Below are 23,538 nucleotides of genomic sequence, written 5' to 3'. Positions count from 1 at the left end.
TTCTCTACAACTCCATTGCATCGCATCATGTTTTTGAATGTCACAAGGTGATCAGATCACCTGGTGGAGTTTGACATGTGGAATGACATCAGAAATGAAAGGAAAATTTCTCTCTTGCCCATACATCCTTTGCCCACAGATTTATTTTTTAAGATTTCAAATCATAAAAATGGTCGTGGGGCCATTGGATCAGATCAGATCAGATAATTTTCTATTTTCCACTGTTGGTAGGAAAGAGAAACCTTCTTTCTAATTGCTGATATCATTAGCGCCATATTTAAAACGGCTATTGGGCTGTGAGCAAGAAAAAAAATCTTACATAGGAACTGCTTCCGTGAGCAAAAATGTCAAGTGTCTATTGGTCTGGAAAAAAACTTTGAAGTCGGTAGCCTGCTTCAAACTTTTGGAGCAACCCCTTTCCATTGAATTACACGTGGTATATATATATAAGGATTAGGATCCGTATACACATAAAGCTACTCATAAAGCTACACACATGTTTTGTCTTATATGGGCAAAAATGTTTGGAATGGGCTGATTTTTTGTGAGGATGATCTCTATGGTGAGGAGATCATCCTTGCCAAAAATCAATCTATTATGAAACTTCTAGCCCCATGTTTACAAGTTGAAAAATTTTAGACCGTCCAATTTTTGTAAATCACTTTTGATGGGGTTAGAAGTTTTGGAATGGAATGAATTTTTTGCAATGATGATACCCTCATCATAAAGATCATCCTCACAAAAAATCAGTCCATTCCGAACCTTTTTAATCATATAAGACAAAAACGTTGTAGCTTTATGAGTAGTTTTATGTGTCTACGGAACCCCACCCTATATATAAAGAGGTTTTTAAAATTTGAAAATGTAAGGTGAAATAAACAAGAAAATGCCACGTGTCTGGTAATGTAGAGGGTTTCTTCGAAATTTAAAGCGAGAGCTGGAAGCTTCAAAGTCAGACTCGTTGGGTTGTGAGCACAAAAAAAAAAAAATCACTCGACTGTGCATCACTTCGCGTAAAATTGAAGCGAGGAATACAGAAGCCTTCTTTTTCTTGCTTTTGAGTAACACTATCGTCGTATAAGTTAGTGTTAGGGTTTGATTTGTAATTGTTCAACGTTTTATTGTTGTTGTTGTATAGAGCATATTCCTATTTATATAATAAATATTTAAATTATTAAAAGTCATTATTTTTTAAAAAAAGAGCAAACTAAAATCTGATTGACTCTACCAAATTTTATTAATTCAACCAATATTTCAAAATATCAAATGAGACATCAAATCTCAGACAAGTCAATATGAATTATGATTGACATAAAAATTCTCACACGTTTCCAAAGAAAATCGAGATGACTCAAGCAAGTCATCTTAGTCTCGAACGGTTTTAAAAAACATAGAAACTATGCGACCGCCAACTAGGGCTTTCAATGGATCAGATCAAGGTCGATTTGGTACCAATCAAAAAAGGATCGAATAGGATCTAGGTTTTAGCAAGTCTCACAAGTAAGATCTAGATTCGATCTATTAACAAATCGGATTGGGTCAAACCTGATTTTATATACAAAATTTACATAAACTTTATATATCTCAACAAAAATATAGAATATAACTTTAAACAAAGGATGAGGCTTAACTTTTTTATATAAAAAAGTTGTAGATGACTGGTTTTTTGAAGAAAAAAAAAATCTGGGATTTAACTCATGAGAGCATTTGAGTCTTTACTCCCTAGTCTATGCAGAAGAGTGAGGTCAAGGGATGCATGTCATCAATTTCAAAACATAGGGGGTATCTCTAATATTCAATAAAACGTAGGGGAATGTCTAAATCACCATAAAAATTTTAGTAAAGTAAAAATTCCTCTAAAAATGTTAACAAAGCTTTGCTATTGTCATTAGTATAAAAAGTTTGATACAATTCCTCTAAAAATGTACCATGGGGACCTAACATTCATTATAATTAATCTCATTAATTCTAACATTAACTTAACATTCATTTGAATAAGATTAGTGGTCCCTTGAATGTCCAACAAAGCATTTCGTATCAAAAAGAACTTTTAAATGAAAACAACAAATTCAAGCTACTTCTTGGTTTCATTGAAATTCGAATCAAATTCACTCTTTATAATGAGATGTTAGGGTTAGGATATAAATTGTTCTTTTTCATCTTTGTAATCATGATTTAGATTTGATTTAAAAAATAATAATCTAAAAACAGTTTTTTGACTCTATATCCATGTCTTTGAAAATGAACGGCTATTGTACACCTTATATTTTAATTGTGAGATCTAAGTGTATAGTTGATGTGGCACTCTTTCAGTGGTTGGATCTATGCTATAGAGTGCTACAAGAACCATGTGCTATAGAGGACCGGAGGTTTTTGCTCACAACCCAACAAGAGTTGACATGTGGAATGACATCAACAATAGAGAAAAGTTTCTCTCTCTCTCTCTCTCTCACATGTCATTTGCTTGTAGATTTATTTTTTAAGATTTCAAATCTAAAAAAGGGTCATTGGGCCCACATTGATTATCACAATGACAATTCAACAACACAGCCTTCTACATTGCATGAAAATATTCATATTCAACAAAAAAAAAAATTATTTTTCTTACTTCATCTAAGGTGTCAAAAATGGACGGCTATTGAACATCCAAATTTAACAAGAAATTTAATGATAAAAAATGTTTATTTTTTTTTAAAGTTCATATAATTTTATTCTCTACAACCCCATTCGACTAGATCATGTTTTTGAATTTCACAAGGTAATTAGATCACCTTATGGAGTTTGACATGCGGAATGATATCAACATAGAGGGAAAATTTCTCTCTTACCCACACGTCTTTTGCTCACAATTTTTTATTTTTTTAAGATTTCAAATCTTAAAAAGGATCATTGGGCCCACATTGATTATCAGATTGACAATCAACAACACAGTCTTCTAGGTTGCATGAAAATATCCATATTAAAAATATATATATTGGTTTTTGAGCTTCATCTAAAGTGTTAAAAATGGATTATTACCCTAAATTTAAAGATAAAATTAAACGGTAAAAAATAATTATTATTTATTTATTTGTATTAAAGCTCATATAATTTTGATCCCATGCTGGAGGATTGTGAGCAAAGCCAAAACAAAAAATCTCACAGAGCATATGCTTCCGTGAGCAAAATGCCAAGCGGCTGTTGGACTGGGAAAAAACTTTGAAGTTAGTAGCCCGCTCCAAACTTTTGGAGCAACCCTCTCCATTGAATTCCACGTGGCAGATCAGAGAGGAAGTTTTAAATTTTAGGAAATGTAAGGTGAAATAAACAAGAAAATGCCACGTGTCTAGTAATGAAGAAGGGTTACATCGAAATTTGAAGCGAGCTGGACGCTTCCAAGTCGGCCTCGTTGGGCTGTGAGCTAAAAAATTACTCGACTGTGCATCACTTCGCGTAAAATTGAAGCGAGGAATACAGAAGCCTTCTTTTTCTTGCTTTTGAGTAACGCTATCGTCGGAGAAGTTAGGGTTAGGGTTTGATTTGTAATTGTTCAACGTTTTGCTGTTGTTGTATATCTGCGATCATGTCGAAGAAAGTTACTCTAAAAGCTCAGAAGGAGAGACGTTCGAAATTGATGAGGTCGTCGCTCTCAAATCTCAGACCATCAAAAATATGATTGAGGAGGATTTCACGGATAATGATGGGATCCAATTGCGGAATGTGAAGGGCAAAATCCTAGCCAATGTGATCGAATGCTGTAAGAAACACGTGAAAACCCTGGAATTGATGAAGAACTCAGGAGTTGGGATGCAGAGTTTGTTAAGGTCGATCAGGAAATACTGTTCGATCTTATCATGGTAAGCGTTTTGGCTCTAATTTCTCTCTAGTTCTTTGATTTTTAGGTTTTCTTGATTATTTTTAGCTGTGGTTAAGTAAGATTTGTTTGATTGCCTAAATTATTTGATGTTGAACGTTTTGTTCTTCTTTTAGGATTTTATCGTGATTTTTATGTTGTTTAATCATTAATGTGCCATTAAAAGTGGTTTAAAAAAAATTGACAGTCCACAGTTCTTCAACTTCTAAACTTCTAAACTGGGGTTAGAAGTTTCTCATCACGAAAAATCAGTCCATTCCGAAACTTCTAACCCATATAAAACAAAAGAATAATGCTGAAGTGACCTCGGGCTGGAACCTCATATCGCACTTCTTGACATGAAAGTTGATAAGAACCATATATGCTTTTCATCTAGATACGAGTGAAAAAGTAAATATGGTCCCATACACTTTCACGTCAAGAAGTGCAATATGAGGTTCTAGCTTTTGGTCACTCCAACACGACTCAAAATAAAATATGTTGGCCAAATAGTTGGCTGTCGAACATGTCCCTTGTTCAACATGAAATTTCGTTTGATATGAAAAAAATATATATTTTTATATTATGATATTTGTAATTTTGTAATTTTGTTAAGCTTATACTTAACAAATGAAACATACATTGTTATATTGTATTATATCCATGAGTAATTATATGTTTTTTTTTATAAATATTTTCTCAATTTATTTGCATCCAACTTTACCCATTTCCACCGTCCTTTTAGTTTTTTTTTCCCTTCATATAAGGAATTCAATCTGTTCTTGTTCATCTTTGTGTATCTGTGATCATGTCGAAGAAAGTTACTTTGAAGAGCTCAGATGGAGAGACCTTCGAAATCAATGAGTCCGTAGCTTTCGAATCCAAGACCATCAAGGACACGCTTGAGGAGGATTTCACGAAAAGTGTGATCCAGTTGCCGAAGGTGACAGGCGCAATCCTGGCCAAGGTGTTCAAGTACTGTAAGAAACACATTGAGAGATGGGATGGTAACCTTTTTTACTATGATTTCTCCATAATTCTTTGATTTTTAGGGTTTTTTTTTTTAATCTTTTTTGCATTGGTTAAGTAAGTTTTGTTTGATTTCCTAAATTATTTCATATTAATCATTAACGGTTTCAAAAATCGGTTTTCATCTCATGTTGTTGTCTCGGACGAGACAAACCATTTGACTCGATTTATAATGAATGATTTATATATATTTAAATTAAAATAATTATAATTTTTAATAAAACAAGGTAGATTAGAAAATGTTTACTCATAAAATCATATTTTATTTATATAATAAATATTTAAAATTTTTAATTATTTTAATTAAAATCTACAAAATCCCAGTTGACTTGGCATGGTTTTACCGACTCGGCCAAGCTTTTCAAAATATCGTCCGAGACATCTCATTTATCTCGCAAGATGATGTGAATGTTGAGACTCAAAGTATATCCGTATCGTTGTTGAACGAGATCGAGATTACTCAAGTGAGTCATCGCAGTATCAGACAAGATTTAAAACTATGCTTCTCTTAGGGTTTGTTCATGATTTTTTTTCTTTTGTTTAATGTGCTAAGAACCAACTCATTACATTTCTATAATATGAAATAGTGTAATTTTGTTTAATAATATGCTTTATATCAGCAAAGGAAAAAATATTCAACAAAGTTTGAATAAAAATAAAAATAATGCAATATATATATATATATATACATAAATCCCAAGGGGTTGGCTTAGTAGCAAACCAAGCCTTGATAAGCTCCATAGGAAGGGTAGGTCAAGTGTTTGAAACCCCCATGAAGCAATGAATTCCTTAGGGCCACCCTCTAGGGTTCGGTTGAGCCTCGACTCACCAATTTCACGTAAGACTTTCCAAGGGGGCGGTGTGTGTGACCGTTGGATTAGTCTCACCCGAAGGGTGGGGATACTCACGATAAGCAATAGATATATATATTGAGAGAGAGAGGGTTATATGGACCGACAGACCATCTATCTCTATGGACCACATGCTAACGTGGCTCCCAAAACCACCATCAGGTGCCACGTGTATGTAGAGCATGAAATTTTATGAACTTGCAAAAAAAAAAAAAAAAAATTGAAAAAAAAAAGATTTTTTTTTCACCGTTGGATTCAAATTTTAAATTTTTGAGTTCACTAATCGTCCATTTTCAGACTAAAGATCTAGCAAAAAAATATTCAGGTTTTTGAAATTTTTTTTTTTCAAACCACAAGTAAAGAGGGATGAGGTTTCACATGGACCCCATGTCAACGTGGCACCCAAATACACCATCTGGGTGTGTAGAGCATACAATTTTATGAACCCTCAAAAAACAGAATTGAAAATAGAATTTTTTTTTCACCGTTTGATTTCAATTTTAACTCTAGGAGTTCAATGACCATCCATTTCATAAGCCTACATTTCTTGCACCTTAGCTGCTATAATCTACATGAAATGTTAGTCTTTGGTGGAACCATGCTTTTTCAGGCTGCAAATTTCTTGAACATCAATCGCTTGCAAGATCTGACTTGTCAAACTGTGGCTGACATGATCAAGGGGAAGTCGGTGGAGGAGATCTGCAAATTTTTCAACATAAAAAAGGATTTCACCCCAGAGGAACGGGAGATCAGGTGGGAGAGTCAGTGGGCCTTCGAGTAAAGTCCAGGCAAGACTAATGAACATGGCACTCCTTATTTATAAATAATGGTTACTTAGTTGTTGGTAGAACATCGTGATTCTCATTTTCTCTTTCTATCAAGCGGTCCTCCTTTTGCTACTGCATGTGTTGTGTGTTTTACCCAACTAGTGTGGTTGTTGTGTCTTTGTTGTTAGTTGGGGTGTTAGCATCATTCACATGACCTTTGCTACTGCATTTTTGTTAGTTATCAATGAATTTCACATGACTTTTCGCTAAATTCTTTGTTTTTTCTTTTGAAATTCTTGCAAACCATTTTGATCCTCATGTTAGACTTGGTAGGATTAAGGCTTCATCTTAGGTAGGTTGGGATCAATCTAAGTCCAACCTAAGCTGGACAAACACCAACCTGTGCCCAACCTGACCTCTGTCTTTAAAGGCTCAACCCGAGCTAAGTAAAGTCGGATTGGTCCGGTTGGTTAACTCCCCATTAATGCTAGATAATATAGTTACAGTAAATGCTTATATAAAGATTAGTAGGTTGAATATGTGCATATTACAAAAAGTAGGATTTATGTTTGATCAAAATTTGTATAATTGATTTAAGGGATGGCTAACATCCAATGCTTCATTGGGATGTTAGCAACATCCATACTTTGTTCTTCGATAATGGAATATTTTTCTGTTTAATATTTAATGTGTGACTTTTATTTATAAGATTAGGACATTTTGATCTTTATATGCCAATGTAATAAATGTTTATGACTCCTATTCACCCTTAAGAATCTCTCTCCTTCAACCTTCCACCTTGAAGAGAAAGGTATGATTTGTCGAGGGGGAGAAAGATGGATTTTTGGGTAGACAAATCGAGGATTTTCTACGATGTATTGAAGGCTAGGTTGATTGAGTTAAAAATGGTTTACCTAGAGGTTAAACAACTTGAAGATTATAGATTTTCTGGGAGAAAAATCAAGGGATTCCATCTAGTAGTTGAGTACAAGGACAATTAGGTCATTCTATATTAGTCTAAAATAAAACTTAGGTGAAGCAGGCATGTCACTAGTTTGAAAACATGGCATCTAAAATCATCACCAATTGTGGAGGTGTACATCTAAATTACCATAAACATAAATTAAATTCATAAATATTTAATTTTAGATCTTAAAATTTTAAATAAATAATAATGTTTATTATTTTCCTCCACAAAAATGTTCAGTATAGCCAAGTACTCAATAGAATTTTTAACCCAACTCAGACATATTTGAGTAGACTCTCCCAAGTTGATGAGTTGACACAATGATTTGTAATGCTGGCTCAATGAGTTGATTCCATGGAGTTTGTTGTCGTGCCATCTAGAAATCAAATTAAGTAAATTCTCATTGGCTGAGTTTTGAATGAACTCGACAAGTTCAAAAAATATGATTCTACCTGCCAATAATAAGTTACCTCAAATATCTTTTATTTTTTAAGAATAATTTTATTTAAAAAAGAAAGAAAGAGTGTACAATAGACAGTTAGGATGCTGACCTAGGATACCAAGAAAAAAGAAAAAAATAACTACCAAAAGACAAACTCTTCAAAACATACACCTTTAAACTCCCAAAAAAGTATGCTTCAAAAGAATAACAACCCAAGCATACTTAAGATGAGCTCTTGTGTTGAGGCCTCCACTCCTTGGAAAATCTATAATCTTAAAGTTGTTTAACCTCTAAGGTAAACCATTTTTAACTCAATCAACCTAGCCTTCAATACATCGTAGAAAATCTTCAATTTTTCTGCCCAAAAATCCATCTTTCTCCCCCTCGAGTAAGAAACAAAAAAAGGTAACTTATTAATAAGATATATTTGGTTCAACGTATGTTATGAACAAACTAAGAAAGTTCTTAATAAAGAAAGATTTGACAAGTTATAAAATCTTTTGGCATTAAGTCTTAGACCGGTTTTACCTCATAATATTAATTAATTTAATGATGAGCTTTCCTATATAAACCTCGTCACTCTTGCAAGAAACTAACATTGCGTTTGGATAGAGCTTCTTGATGACTTTTGCTCTTGTGGGGAGCTAGCAAAGTTTGGATAGGGTTTTGCTCTTGCACGAAGAGGTTTTTTGCTTTTGTACGGAGAGATTGGGCTTCTACTCTTGCACGGAGAGGTGTATCCACACAGGGCCTAAGTATATGGTTAGGGCTTCTATTCCTTTTTGGATGAAGACTTCTCTCTCCATCCCATATTTCTTTATTTACGATCGTTGTTCGTGGCATTTCATGTTAATTGTGATTACTCTTTCATGGAATCCATATCATTGCTGAAATCATTGGTCTCGCACATTGCACGCTTTAAGGTATGTTTCAAATACTATTTTTTTGTGACTTTACTATAATATCTCTTTCAAAGGTAAATTAGTCGATTTGAGACAAAGAATTAACTAACTTAAACTTTATAGGGATAGTGAGATTATCGAACCACTTTTCTTTGCCTTCTCTCATTATATAATAATAAAGATAAGTGGTATATAAAAGAATATAAAATTTGCAATTATTTTTATTTCAAAGTTTATATACAAGAAATTATAAGCAAATTAGATGATGATCATTAACAAAAGTAACCACTTACGTTTACAATTAATCGTAAGTTCTAATTAATTGCAATTTCTAACATGATAAACATTTAAAGTTGCAATATAATCATTGTTTGGCAATGTGAAATTACATAAACCAAGCATTAATAACAAAAAAAATAATTATTTAATGAAATTAAGCACACATTAGTTTTTAATGATGGCCATATTATATTTGAATTTAGCCAAATTAGGCAACTTGATTCCTAAGCCTAAACCCCTTGATTTTTATTTGGACTTGTTTTTTGCCCGAGCCGAACCCAAGTTAATTGTGTCTTGACCCAAGGTCGGTTTTAATCCAACGGGTTTGGGTTTGGCTTGCCCAAGTTGTATGTTGTCACACCCTCGTCTGTGCATTACTGGCTAGACTCATGGTCGATCTACATGTGGTTGGGCTCATGGTTGCAGGGTGGAATAGTAGGGAGTGGGGTGAAGTTAGTCCCACATCGACCAGGGAACGTTCAAGATCCTAGGCTATAGGTAGTCCAACTTCCTTATCTTGTAGTAACGCATTTTAAAGTGAGGGGAAATCCAAAATGGACAATATTGTTACTTGGCCAAGAGTGAAGGTGCTACAAATGGTATCAAAATCGAGAATGACTCTTGTTAGGTGGGGAATGTTATCACAACCTAGCCGGTAATCTACTGGTTGGACCTATGGTAGATCGGGCACATTTGGGGAAATGTGGCTAAGCTCGTGGTTGCGGGGTGGAATAGCAGGGAGGGGTCTCCCATCAACCCGGGAACGTTCGATATTCTGGACTATAGGTAGTCCAACTCTCTTATCTTGTAACAACGCTTTTTGAAGCCGTGAAGGAAAACTCTCTGAACCAACACCAAAAGCCTACCCATCACCATACCCACTATTTTCCAACCCTTGCATTTGTCTTTCTTACCTTTGTCACGCCCTTTACCCCTCAACCGAGCAGAAATGGCTGCTGGGGAGGGTGCAATGGACCAGACCACAATAGAGAAATACCCCTGTTGGACAGATAAACACATGTGACCCGATATTAAATTGCTGAATTCTGGTTAACCATGCAAAACAAACCAAACACATTTCATAGTTGATCCATCTATCGCCAATTTCACGTCAGGAAAACTAATCAAGATGGATTTATCCATTGCCCTTATATCCAATTCTGGTAGATTCGTAGTAGATAAATTCACAGAAACATAGGCAAGGAGTCCCACCACTGGTGCTATATATGTGTATCCGGGTAATGGGTAGTAGACTAAATACCAGTTACCCATCGGACCTCTTTTCCTCTAGTACCTTACGCGCTTCCTTCTGTTGTCCAGAGGAAGAGGAGGAGATCAGGAGGGAGAACCAGTGGGCTTTCAAGTGAAGTCCAAGCAAAACTAATGAACATGGCACTCCTTTCACAAATAAAAGTTGGTTAGTTGCTGGTAGAAAGACATTGTGGTTCTCATTTTCTCTTTCTATCAAGCGGGTCCTCATTTTTCTACTGCATGTACTGTGTTTTACGCAACTAGTGCTACTGTGTCTTTGTTGTTAGTTTTGGTGTTAGCATTCATTAGTTGCCGTTATCATCAATGACAAACTGTTTAGACCATGACAGTGTTGATGAACCTCCCTTCTTCCACTGGCATTTCCCTAAATTCTTTGTTTTTTCTTATGATATTGTTGCATTAGGTTGAAACTTTGCACTCACGGCTTCTGTTGTCCAATGGGTAACAATGGCATTTTCATATGTATAAGCAAAGTAAAATACTATTAAGTCCATACAATCATGCCCACTAACAAACATAACATTCCATAAAAAATTCAAAACTACTGAGAGGAGTTTTGCTGATAGAATACTATGAAATCCATACAATCATACCTACTAACAAACATAACGTTCCATATTTTGGGTCTGTACTTCACCTCGATAGTTATGTCAAAATGCCCTTCAAATCAAAGCCTATTAGCAATGGATACACTCCCGTAACCATGCCATATTTTTTCAATTATTTACACAGGAACAATGTCTTGTCTTGGAAACTCTGAGCAAGCTGTGTACATAACTTCGGAATATAAGATAGAATGTTTGAAACTTGAGGAAGAGATCAATCAAGTTCTCAAAGACTTGAAAAATTCACAAGAGTTGGAATATAAAATGGCAGAGGAAAGGCTTAATGCTCAAAAGGAACTCATTGTTGGTTTGTATCAACAGCTCGAAGCAGAAAGGTCTGAACTAGCAAGAAGCACGGCATCGACCATGGATTATGAAGTTGATATCCTTATCACCAATATTTCAAGCAAAATAAATCAGATAAAGAAGGAGACCGCAAAGCTCAAGGGAATCGAGGAAGTTGCTGAAGTATTTGGAAGAACTTCTACAGGTATTCTAAAAGAACATTTCGGTTTTCAAACTGAAGATTGAAGTAAAAAGTTTGTGAACTGGACAAGTTCTTAACTTTCTGCATTTGACACTTATTGATCATTTAATTTCTTGTGTTTTACCCAACCAGTGTAACTTTGTCTTTGTTGTTAGTTATGATGTTAGCATTCATTAGTTGCTGTTATCATCAATGAAAAACCATTTATATCGTGGGAGTGTTGATGAACCTCCATTCTTCATATGGCATTTTCCTAAATTCTTTGTTTTTTCGTATGAAATTGTTGCATTCAGCTGACTATACAAAGCCTTTTGATCCAAGTCGTGCTATTGGCACCCACTACATGCGCTTTTGGTGCCGAGTTTTTTTTTGAAGGAAATTACACTTGTACGCTTATCGTATTACTCTATACAGCCAACATCTTCTCCATCTATTCTACCAAATGAAATCCTGACCATCTCACCATTTTCTTCTTCTTCTTCTTACTCTCTCTCTCTCTCTCTCTTTTTCTTTTTATTTGCATCTAGAAAAGTTGGTGTTCTCTTTCTTCTCCTTTAATCTTATGTTTTTTTTTTTTTAATCTTAACACCTAAAAAATCAATTAAGTTGAAGTCATTTGTATGAGAAAATTTGTGTGAAATCTCTGGTTTGGTATGTCAATACCAAATCATTATTGTAAGATTCAATAGATACCTATGGATCCTGTACACAAAGATTCGACACTAGCATATTGAATTGGAAGTTTACATGAGAAAATTCTACTCGGTATGTACTTATTGAATTCGTTCGGTCGGTACCTACCAAACGGAACTTTATCATGGGTATCCTTAGAAATTGGGTAGTAGATGAAAGACAATATAATTGGAAGGGTATTCTTGTAAAGGAAGAGACGAGGAAAGATAATAAAATTAAATCCCAACTCCACTTTATGTGAGGGGTAAAGGGAATAGACTCCATCATTGTGTTTTATCATATAGACTAGAATTTGTACATACACCACAATCATCCTCTTTTGAATTAAGGTGTAAAAGAGAAAATACAATAAAGTTGTAGTGGTATTATAGGAAAAGGAAGAGAATAGGAAGAAAAAGAATAAAATTGGAGGGTTATTATTGGAAAGTGGTAGAAGGGAAAAAAGGTAATAAAGTTGAAGGGGTATTCATAGAAAGAAAGGAGAGAAGGGAATAAAATTGAAATTCTTCCTTGAGATGCATGCCAAATTGAATTGGGGGAAGACAAATATTGTTGTGTTTGTTAGATAGATATGTAGATTAAAGGGCAAGTGTCCGAAACCCCATGAAGCAATGAATTCCTTGGGGCCACCCTCCAAGGTCTGATTGACCCTTAACTCAGCCAGTTGCATGTAGGGGACTGTGCGTGTGACCGTGAGATTAGTCCGAAGGATGGGGATACCCATGATAAGCAAAAAAAAAAAATATATATATATATATATATATAGGGTCGGGTTCCTGCAACACACATTGCGACACACATATAGACAACGTGTTTGTCTTATATGGGCAAAAATGTTTGGAATGAGCTGATTTTTTGTGAGGATGATCTCTGTGATGAGGGGATCATCCTGGCAAAAAATCATCCCATTCCAAAACTTGTAACCCCATCAAAATTGATTTACAAAAATTGGACGGTCTATAATTTTTCAATAAAAATTGGACGGTCTAGAAGTTTTGGAATGAGCTGATTTTTGGCAAGGATGATCTCCTCACCACAGAGATCATCCTCACAAAAAAATCAGTCAATAAAAATTGGACGGTCTAGAAGTTTTGGAATGAGCTGATTTTTGGCAAGGATGATCTCCTCACCACAGAGATCATCCTCACAAAAAATCAGCCCATTCCAAACATTATTGCCCATATAAGACAAAACACGTTGTCTATATGTGTGTTGAAATGGTTGTTGTTTGAACCTGATCCATATATATATATATATATATATAGATAAAAGGAGGCAGGTGCAGATGCACATGTATCACAAAAGGGCCATCCCCCCCTTGCTGCATCTTCTTCCTGTGGTTTCATCTCTGCACTCAAAAGAACAAGAAACCCAACAGAACCAACACCAAAAGCCCAATCACCAGACCCACTATTTTCCAAACCTTGCATTCGTCTTTCTCACCTTTGCCACGCCCTTTACCCCTTAACCGAGGAGAAATGGGTGCTGGGGAGGATGCAGTGGACCCGGCCACAATAGAGAAATTCCCCTGTTGGACAGTTGGACACACGTGACCCGATATTACATTGCTGAATTCTGGTTAACCAAGCAAATCAAACCAAACACATTTCATAGTTGATCCATCTATCACCAATTTCACATCAGGAAAACTAATCAAGATGGGTTTATCCATTGCCCTTACGTCCAATTCGGGTAGATTCGTAGCAGATAAATTCACATCAACACAGGCAAGGAGTCCCACTACCAGTTCTACATACGTGTATCCGGGAAATGGGCAGTAAACTAAAGACCAGTTACCCATCGGACCTCTTTTCCTCTACTACCTTACTCTCTTCCTTCCCATATCCCTCTATTTGGGGGGGACAAGGCTTGTTCATCCAGTTTCCCTTGAGGGTACTGCCTGACCATAGTAAGCGATTCTCCAAATAATTCCTGAGAGAGTGGAATCTGACATTCAATTATTTTTAAGTAATCTCTAGGACAGGTTAGATCTGTTGTTTATTTCACATATGTGAATTGGTGGGCTATTTTTTATGATGCATTGCAACACAAACATGACCAATTATGTGATTGTTATTCTTGTTTAGCTTACATTTGGTGCACACCTCTATCATGAAATCTTATCATCTCTGGTGCCACCTTTTTTTTTTTTTTTTTTTTTTCAGGCTTCAAATTTCTTGAACATCAAAAGCTTGCTAGATCTGACTTGCGAGGCCGTGGCTGATATGATCAAGGGGAAGAAGCCAGAGGAGATTCACAAGTTCTTCAACATAGAAAGCAATCACACTCCAGAGGAAGAGGGGGAGATCAGGAGGCGAACCAATGGGCTTTCGAGTGAAGTCCAGGCAAGACTAATGAACGAAGCACTCCTTATTGATAAATAAATGTTGGTTAGTTGCTGGTAGAAAGACATTGTGGTTCTCATTTTCTCTTTCTATAAATATTTCCTCATTTTGCTACTGCATGTGCTGTGTTTTACCCTGCTAGTGTTAGTGTGTCTTCGTTGTTAGTTGAGGTGTTAGCATCATTAGTTGTTATCATCAATGAAAATCTGTTTAGACCATACAGTGTTGATGAACATCCCTTCTTTACATGCATTTCCCTAAATTCTTATTTTTATATTTTTTATTATGAAACTGTTGCATTAGGTTGAAACATTACACTCACACCTTCTGTTATCCAATGGGGAACAACAGCATATTCATATGTATAAGCAAAGTAGAATACTATGAAGTTGATACAATCATCCATAAAAATAAATTCAAAACTACAACAAGGAGTTTCACTGATAGAATACTATGAAGTCCATACAATCATACCTACAAACAAACATAACATTCCATAAAAAGTTCAAAACTACAAAGAGGAGTTTTACTGATTTAGGATTAGGTTCAATCGAGTTCAGCCACTTGAAGCTATAAGATGTTCAAACCACCTGCATAAACAAACTATGGTGAGGCATCATCTTTATACAGAGTTATAATGGTGAATGGGTACACCCCAATCGCTCCTTTGTTCACCTCCACCATAGCCAGACTCAGCAACATTGTTGCTGCATAAGCTTTGCAACTCGTCTTTTGCTTCTCAATGCTTCAAAAACATGACCAACAGCTCCTTCTGCGATTAAACCTACCTTGTTCTCGTCATCGGAACTCAGATCTAAAAGAAGCATAAGCACAGATTCTCGTCTGATCTGACACAATTGAGATTATGATGTCAATCAAACCTTGGAAATATTTGATATATAATTGGGGTGCGATGAATAATTTAAGAAATTGTGGTGTAATAAGCAAAACTTGGGGTTCTAATAGCAGCTCTAAAAATTTAATAAATTAAAATATACCTTCCTATTCTCATATTTCTCTATATTTTTTCATATGTTTATTTTTTATATTTTATGATTGAGCTAGCATTTATTAATCAAACTTTTAATAAAAAATAAAAATGATTTTAACAAGATGACTTGATTGAGGAGAAAATACTGTCTTGGTGGGTGACTAGAAGAGATGAGAAATCCATGAATGAATATAATATATTACAAGCGGTCCATTGGACATGAATATGATAAGATGAGGTGTTCATTTTTGTGAATGATTACTATATAGGGGTGGCATTCGGAGGCCTTAAAGAGAGCCAAACATATTTTTTTTTGAGTTAGAAATTTCAGAATGGGCTGATTTTTTGTGAGGATGATCTCCAAAACTTCTAACCCCATCAAAACTGGTTTACAAAAATAGGATGGTCCACGATTCTTCAACTTGTAAATTAGGCCTAGAACTTCAAAATGAGCTGATTTTTTGTGAGAATGATCTCTTCACCATAGAGATCATCCGCACCAAAAATCAGCTCATTCCAAAACTTCAAACCGCCATTTTGAAAAATGTTTGGCACAATATATAAATACATATTGCAAATAAAAATAGCCTTAAATGGGCATTAAAAAAAAAAGTTGACGGGTGATAAACCTAAATGATACATAAATCAGTGTCTACACCCAACCCATGGTAGAGGAGACTCTCCATAAATCTGACGGCTGCGATGTTATGGATTCCCAAGAAAAATAAATCGATCCCTACCGTCTGTTTCATGGAGAGCCTTAAGTCTAGTAATGCCCCAAGTGATGAGTACTTACATCAAAATGAAGTGTACACAGCTCATTCTTTCCTCCAAGTGCCGCTACCATCTTCATCCAAGTCGAAAGAGAGTCCTTTCAAATTTGGGCAGTACTCAACCTCAAGGAATTTTAAATATGGCATTGCCTTTTGCATTCTCGGCCAATCCAACTCCAATTTCTTGCAGGAGAAAACCCTTAAGAATTCCAATTTCCAGACAGTAGTACAGCTAGTAGAATCCTCATCTCCAAAGAATTCTGGACTCATCTGATTGAGAGAATTGCACTCAGCGATGATTAGATACCGTAAATTGGGAAGAGTGATTGGATTGAGCCAAATAGGTGTCTTTTTTCCTAGATCGCCTCTAAGAAATAAGTCTGAGAGCTGGTTAAGAGGTGAAAGTAGTTGATGATCTACTTTGCTTTCCATTCGTAGTAGTAGTTCCTCCTCTGCATCAACATCATTATTCTTGTTTCGTGGAAACCCTATACCCAACCGCTCCAATTGCGTGAGCTCTGACAAAACCTTCAGCTCCCCTTCTTCAATTCCATTTTCTGAATCTATGGTAAACCCAAGTTCTCTGATTTGAGTAAATTTCTTCAACCCAGAAATATGAAACGTATCCTTGACTTTTGAATTCCCTGTAAAATTGAAAATACGCAGTTGTTTAAGGTTTTCAATCTCATTGGGGTGGAATTCTAGAGACCAACAACCTAGTAAATTCAAGCTGCTTAATTTCTCCAAGGATTCTATATTTTTTGGCAATCTCTTTAAATTAGGACAATTGATTAGGCTTAAAATTTGAAGGCTTTGAGAGTTTCCAATAGAATCTGGAAGTCCTTCTAATCGGGATTTTCGTATTTGAAGAGAGACGAGATGTTGCAGTGATCCTATCCCACCCAACCAATCTACTCTTTTAAGGGTCTTCTGAGATGATAAATTTTGAAAACGAATATCCAAAACCCTCAACCATTTTAATTGGCATAGCTTTGATCCCAGATTTTGAACGAACTCCTCACTCTCTTCTAAACCATTCACTATTATTGTCCGCAATGATTTGAAATTGGTTTGCTCTTTGGATATAAAGAGATTCATATCTGTGTTCATCACCATACTGACTCGACGTGATTGGATAGAGGAAGACTTCCCCCCGTCATTTATGCAAATAAAATTTTCTTCCTCTGCAACCCTTATAATCATTTCTCTTATCATATCATGTACTCTAAACAAAAAACCTTTTGCTCCAGAAAGACCCTCACTTTTATGAACTAATAGACATCGGCTGATTAATTCATTGAGATACTCTCTTCCAATATCATATGCAGTCCTTCCTTGTTTCCCTACTCGAACAAAGCCCTCACCAATCCACCAAGCAATAATATCCACAGCGAATATATCACTATCTTCACGATATAAAGCTAAGCACAACATACATGGTTTCAAATACGAAGGAAGCTCATCGTAGCTTAATTGTAGCATAGAAAAGATTGCTTCACCTTTCTTATCCAACTCTTCTCTTAGGTTCTTAGATATTCTCTCCCACTCCTTGGTCGAAGCTCCTTTACTCTTCATCATTCCTCCCACGACTTTGATCGCCAACGGGAGCCCTCCACATCTACCACAAATCTCCCTACCAATATGCTCAAGCTCTGAATTTGGAAACTGATGACCTCCTTCCCTTGAAAATGCTATTTTTGTAAATAATGACCAACTATCTTTATCAGAGAGAGTAAGGTGTGTGTGCGTCTCAGTGGCTCCCATTGAGCGAGCCACACCAACATCCCTTGTTGTGACAATGACACAACTGCTACTGTGAACCAAAACTGCCTTCAAACTCTCCCACCATGAGCTTTCATCTAGTCTCCATACATCATCCAAGATAATCAAGCATTTCTTCCTCTCCAGCGTCTCCTGTAGTTCCTTCAGTAATCGATATACACCAATGTTTGCAAAGTCTCGATGCCCATTAATTTCTTTCAACATATTCTTGATAGACTCTTCAAATTTGAAAGTTTGTGAAACAGTCACCATCAAGATATGATTGAAATAATGTTTCACATCATCATCGTTTTGTATCTTTTGAGCAAGGGTAGTTTTGCCTATCCCACCCATACCGACTATTCCAATGATGTTCAAGGGATCATCTTTTGGTGGGTTTAAGACCCATTGCTTAATTTTCTTTACATCATTCTCCATGCCTACCACTTCAGCATCTTTCATTAGAATTGGGTAACTCGTTGGTCGATTATTACTCCCTAACTGCTCTTGGTTCGGAGGGACGATAGTTGCAGAAATAAAAGGACTCATCATCTGTATATGATTTCTTATTTCTTGATTTAATTCACCAAGCTTCTTTCCCACTCTGTAACGAAATTTCAAGAATGAAGGAGAGCAGTAGCGCTTGAATTTCTTGGCCTTTTTTCTTCTTTCAAGAAACAACTTGCAATCTGATATAATATCCTCAGCATCATATAGTAACTCTCTCAACTGTCTCACAGCAGTCTTAAGAACTTCATTTTGGTCCTTCCTTCTCACTCTCTCTGCTTGTTTGATGTAGCTCTGCAGTAGCTGGAGCTCTTCATTCACAATCTTGAATTGCTTGTGAAATTCAGGCAAATGAAAACCTTCATTTAAGAGAGCTTCGACCAATTTTTCTATGAGAACAGTTATGACAGCATCCAACATTTTCCTGCACATTTTGTTTATTTATCAAAATACAATAAACTTTTAATATGAAAGGAAATAACTAAAAATTAAAATACCCAATATGTTATGTTCTTGCCCATAGAACTATCCCAATAATAGAGAAGAAAACTAAACTATTAATTGGGCAACCATCCAGATCCAAAGGCGGATTTTTAGTGGGGGCACTTGGCCCCACAAGATTTTTCTAATTCTATGGATTAGTGAGCCATTGCGACAGATTTTAGCGGCTGATAAAGAAATCTGCCACCATTGCCCCCACAATTTTTTTTTCCACTCTTAGTTGTCCCCATAAAAAAATTTACTCTTGGATGCCAGCCACATGAGCAAAATCCTGGCTCCACCCGTCTAGATCAGTACATTAATATGAATCTTTAAACTAAATTTCAAAATCAAACCACCTAAAACAAAGAAGATTAGTGGTATTTTTGTTTACAAATAAAATACAATGGGAAAACCAATTCTTGAGAAAAAAAAAAATGAATTTGCATGCCTTTATTTTAGCATTCAGTCGAGAAATTGTTTTTTAGTTGATTTTGCTTGAGCTTCCCATGAGTAGAGAAATTTTCCACAGGTAGGAGAATTCAAGATGAATTCTTTTACATTAAACTCTTCCCTTAGTGAGAAAATTTATTGGACTCATTTGTGTCTTAAATCAAAGAGATCCATGTCGTGGACATAATCATAATGAGAGCTTCTATTGCAACACTAACTTTTCCGGATGCCACCCCAAGAAGTGTGTTAATTCTTGGTGATTTACATATGAATTGGGGTGGCGTTAGTAAAAGTTGGTGCGGCAATAGAATTTCTCATTATAATACTATCATGAAAAATCTAGTTTTTCCTATACATTCTAGATTCAGATAAGTATCAAAATGGCACTAAAATTGAAAAATTAACAAAAAAAAAAGTTATTTTTCAAGATCTCATGGGGACGTTAGCATTCTCCAACACATCTTTTTTCCAATGCTACCTCCTCATTATTTTGTCTTTTAATGAAAAAGATAAACGTATCTTAGCCTTTTATATAGTAAATACATTTTTTATGCCCTTAATAAATTCATTTATCCTGTTGGCACTGATTGCCAATATATTTACCAAAAAAAAAAAAAAATTTGGTGAAAACAACAAGGGTAAATTGGTTTTTTATATAGTAAATACTTGTTTACATAATAAATACTAAGGGGATTTTAGTCTTTTGATTTAAATATCTTTTTTGTAGTAAATGTTTTAGCAATCAATGTCAACATAATAAATGCATTTATTAAAAGCATAATAAATGTATAAAAGACAAAATAGTGAGGGATATTACTGAAAAAAAAATGCTAACGTCTATGACATCATGAGGACGTTAGTATTATCCACCACATTTTTTTCAATAATAACCCTCCACATTTTGTCTTTTTATGAAAATGACAAGGGTATGCTAATCTTTTACATAATAAACACAATTTCATGCCGTTAATAAATACATTTATTATGTTGGCATTGATTGTCAATGCATTTACTACAACAAAAAAAAAAAAAAAAACATTCATTTATCATGTTGGCATTGATTGCCAATATATTTACCAAAAAAAAGATATTTTAGTGAAAACAACACGGGTAAATTGATTTTTTATATAGTAAATGCTTGTTTACATAATAAATACTAAGGGGATTTTAGTTTTTTGATTTAAATATTTTTTTGTAGTAAATGTTTTAGCAATCAATGCCAACATAATAAATGCATTTATTAAAAGCATAATAAATGTATAAAAGATAAAATAGTGAGGGATATTACTGGAAAAAAATGTTAACATCTATGACATCATGAGGACGATAGTATTGTCCACCACATTTTTTCCAGTGATAACCCTCCACATTTTGTCTTCCTATGAAAATGACAAGGGTATGCTAATCTTTTACATAATAAACACAATTTTATGCCCTTAATAAATACATTTATTATATTGGCATTGATTGTCAATACATTTACTACAACAACAAAGAAAAAATAACATAATAAATGTATTTGTTATGTTGGCTTTGATTGCGAATGCATTACTATATATAAAAAATGGCATTTAAATCAAAAAATTGAAATGCCCTTAGTATTTAGTATGTAAAAGATCAATATATATGTACCTTTTCACTAAAATACAAAATGGAGAATATGATTGGAAAGTAAAGATGGTGGACAATGCTAACATCTCCATGATATATTGGATGGTAGTGTTCGGTAGACAATGTTAGGAAGACAAAATTTGTCCTATATCCCCTCCCCCCCAATTTTTGTTGTTGATGATATTGCAGGTTGACTAATTGAAAATAAACTAAATATCCTTTTCTTCAATTTCTAATCAAAAACCTTTGAATTTCTCCCTAAAACATCTTCAAATTCTTCAACTATACTATACAATTAACCATAATTTGCCCCCACTAAGTACTCTCTCATTTAATTTGCTTAAGTTTGAATCATATGGAATATCATTGACCTTGTTTTCAAAGATGTAAAACCTTTTTTTAATCAATCATTCCATGGTTCGATCACTTGATCATTGGAGATCTCCTTGCCACTTTACTACTCTTACTATCAACAAAACCTTGGTTCAGTCCAACCGAGCTATGAGTCTAAGCCCAATTGTTATTAAAAATAAATAAATAATTGGCAATTATGGTTGATCTCAATCTATTTAAATTCAAATAGTTGAGATCGACTATTTTTACGAGTTGATCTCAACAATTTAAATCATCAATATAGCTCTACAAATGGTTGATCTTGACCATTTTCTCATCTAAAATGGTTGATCTCAACCTTGTCTGATCCAATCTTTGAGATCAATCATTTTTACAAGTGTTAATCTCGAAAATTTAAATCATCCATGTAGGATTACAAATTGATCTAAAAAATTTCTATCCACTCATCAAGATCAATTTTTTTAAGACATTGATCTCGATAATTTAAATAGTTGATTTAAGTCTACAACCACCGCAATTTGCAAAAATTGACTTTGATAATTTGAAGGGATAAGGGAGCATAGTAAGCAAGAAAAGATATACCAACTGGGTCATCGAGTTACTCAAAATTGGGGGATATTTAGAAAGAAATCCCTCTCTCAAGATCCCTTAAGTTTTTTTTTTCTTTTTTAAATGTGTAATTTTATCTAGGAATTAGTACTTTTTTCAATTTTTAATACATCTGAAGAAGATGTATATGGTGTGACAGTTTTAATAGAAAAACCACAAGGGTTGAGGATCTTCATCGATGTATCCCTAGAAAAATATATACTGATCTCTATGAAATTATTTGAAGTCTATAGGATTGATGTAGATAAACAAAATGAAATAAATACATAAAAACTTGGAAAAATAAAGAGCGAAAAAAAAAAAAGAAGACTTACAAGGTGCAAATAATAAATAGCTTCCTTCTTTCGAAATTAGCCTATAAATTAAACATCCCTTTAGATGATCAGTATTTCTGAAATTAAAACATCAAATAAACAATATCTCATAATAAATAACAGAGAAAAATCAAAAGGAATAAAAGCACAAAGAACTTACAGTTTATAGTGTTTAGGAAGAAGAGAGAAAAAGCAATGGATTAATTATAAGGAAGCAAAGCTTTTGATATGAATATACAGAGAAACTGAGGAGCAAGTTGGTATAAGATCAAAGTAGATCGCTTGTAGATCTTCGCCTCCCTTTATTTCTCTTCTTTCCTATGATAAAAGAGGTTGTCTTTTCCCTGAGATTGTAGCTAGCTCATGGTTTTTAAACTCGGTTTCACATCTCGTCTTGTTCAACTCTGATATCGAGTTGACTCAAACTATACGTCTCATCTCATTCAAGTTGTTTCGTTCGACATTGAGATAATGGTTTTTAACCATTTAAAAAATCTGAAAAAATCTCAAATGATTCCTATTAAAAAATGAAGTCAAAAAAACATAAAATTTAAATTTAAAAAAAAAATCATAATATACCTTTCAAACTAAATAAATTAAATATTTACCTATCAAAATAAATAAATTAAATATGAAGTTTTCCCCCAAAATCGTGTTTTTTTTTTTTTTTTTCACTTAGTCGAGAAGATGAAGAAAAATCGATTTGGGTGAAAGAATATAGGGTTGAGGACTTTAACTCATTTGTCTCATTTAACTTGGACGAGATTTTGAAATCTCGTCTGATACGTATCGATTAACTTACGATTTATACATTTTCTGTGAGGTCTCATGTTTGTCTCGAACAAGATATTGGAAAATCTCGTCCAAGACATCTTGCTTATCTCACGAAACGCAGTCCTCTCAAATTATTTTGTGAGTTGATCTCGTTCAACTCTAATATCGAGTTAAGTCAGGCAATATGTCTCGGTCTCGGACGAGTTTAAAAATCATGAGTTGGTTTTGGTCTGTCTTAATCCTGTTGACATTTAAAAATAAATAAAAAAACCTAAAATAAAGAATCTAAAATGATGTCCCTCTTGTCTTTTTATCCAAACCGCGTGGGAGCCATCTCAAGAAACTTTTCTTTAACTTATTGCATAACCTAAGACTTAAGATTATTTATTTAAATTTAAAAGTAAAAGATAGTAATTTTAAGTGTTCGGATCCCACGCACC

At 34.6% G+C, this 23,538-nt stretch overlaps 1 protein-coding gene and 1 pseudogene across 4 annotated transcripts; one reads left to right on the top strand and one right to left on the bottom strand.

Moving 5' to 3' along the window:
- The first annotated feature begins 3,366 nt into the window (after positions 1–3,366).
- LOC147408050 (SKP1-like protein 1B) lies at positions 3,367–14,689 on the top strand (annotated as a pseudogene). The gene is made up of 4 exons (XR_015176947.1): positions 3,367–3,836; positions 6,323–8,811; positions 11,074–11,436; positions 14,292–14,689. The product of XR_015176947.1 is annotated as an SKP1-like protein 1B (transcript).
- A 197-nt stretch (positions 14,690–14,886) lies between these two features.
- Positions 14,887–22,713, bottom strand: LOC147408049 (disease resistance RPP13-like protein 4). 3 transcript variants are annotated; one of them, XM_086436901.1, is made up of 4 exons: positions 22,485–22,713; positions 22,325–22,401; positions 16,259–18,927; positions 14,887–15,319 (listed from the first exon to the last, which is right to left on the bottom strand). In XM_086436901.1, exon 3 carries the CDS (start codon positions 18,921–18,923, stop codon positions 16,281–16,283), a length of 2,643 nt encoding a protein of 880 aa, XP_086293027.1. In that variant the 5' UTR covers positions 18,924–18,927; positions 22,325–22,401; positions 22,485–22,713; the 3' UTR covers positions 14,887–15,319; positions 16,259–16,280. The 3 variants fall into 3 exon arrangements, with proteins under 3 accessions (XP_086293027.1, XP_086293025.1, XP_086293026.1); XM_086436899.1 differs by having other exon boundaries at positions 22,325–22,365; positions 22,485–22,712; XM_086436900.1 differs by having other exon boundaries at positions 14,887–15,314; positions 22,325–22,365; positions 22,485–22,712.
- Positions 22,714–23,538: the final 825 nt, after the last annotated feature.

This window comes from Akebia trifoliata, chromosome 3 (assembly GCF_017979445.1).
Source record: "Akebia trifoliata isolate Shusen 1 chromosome 3, ASM1797944v1, whole genome shotgun sequence".
Classification (NCBI taxonomy): Eukaryota; Viridiplantae; Streptophyta; class Magnoliopsida; order Ranunculales; family Lardizabalaceae; genus Akebia; species Akebia trifoliata.
The sequence above is the reverse complement of the archived record's forward strand: the minus strand, read 5'-3'. Positions and strand labels throughout refer to the sequence as shown.

Excerpts from the sequence above, each read along its gene's own strand:
- LOC147408049 (XM_086436901.1), bottom strand. The coding sequence starts at position 18,923 with ATGTTGGATGCTGTCATAACTGTTCTCATAGAAAAATTGGTCGAAGCT.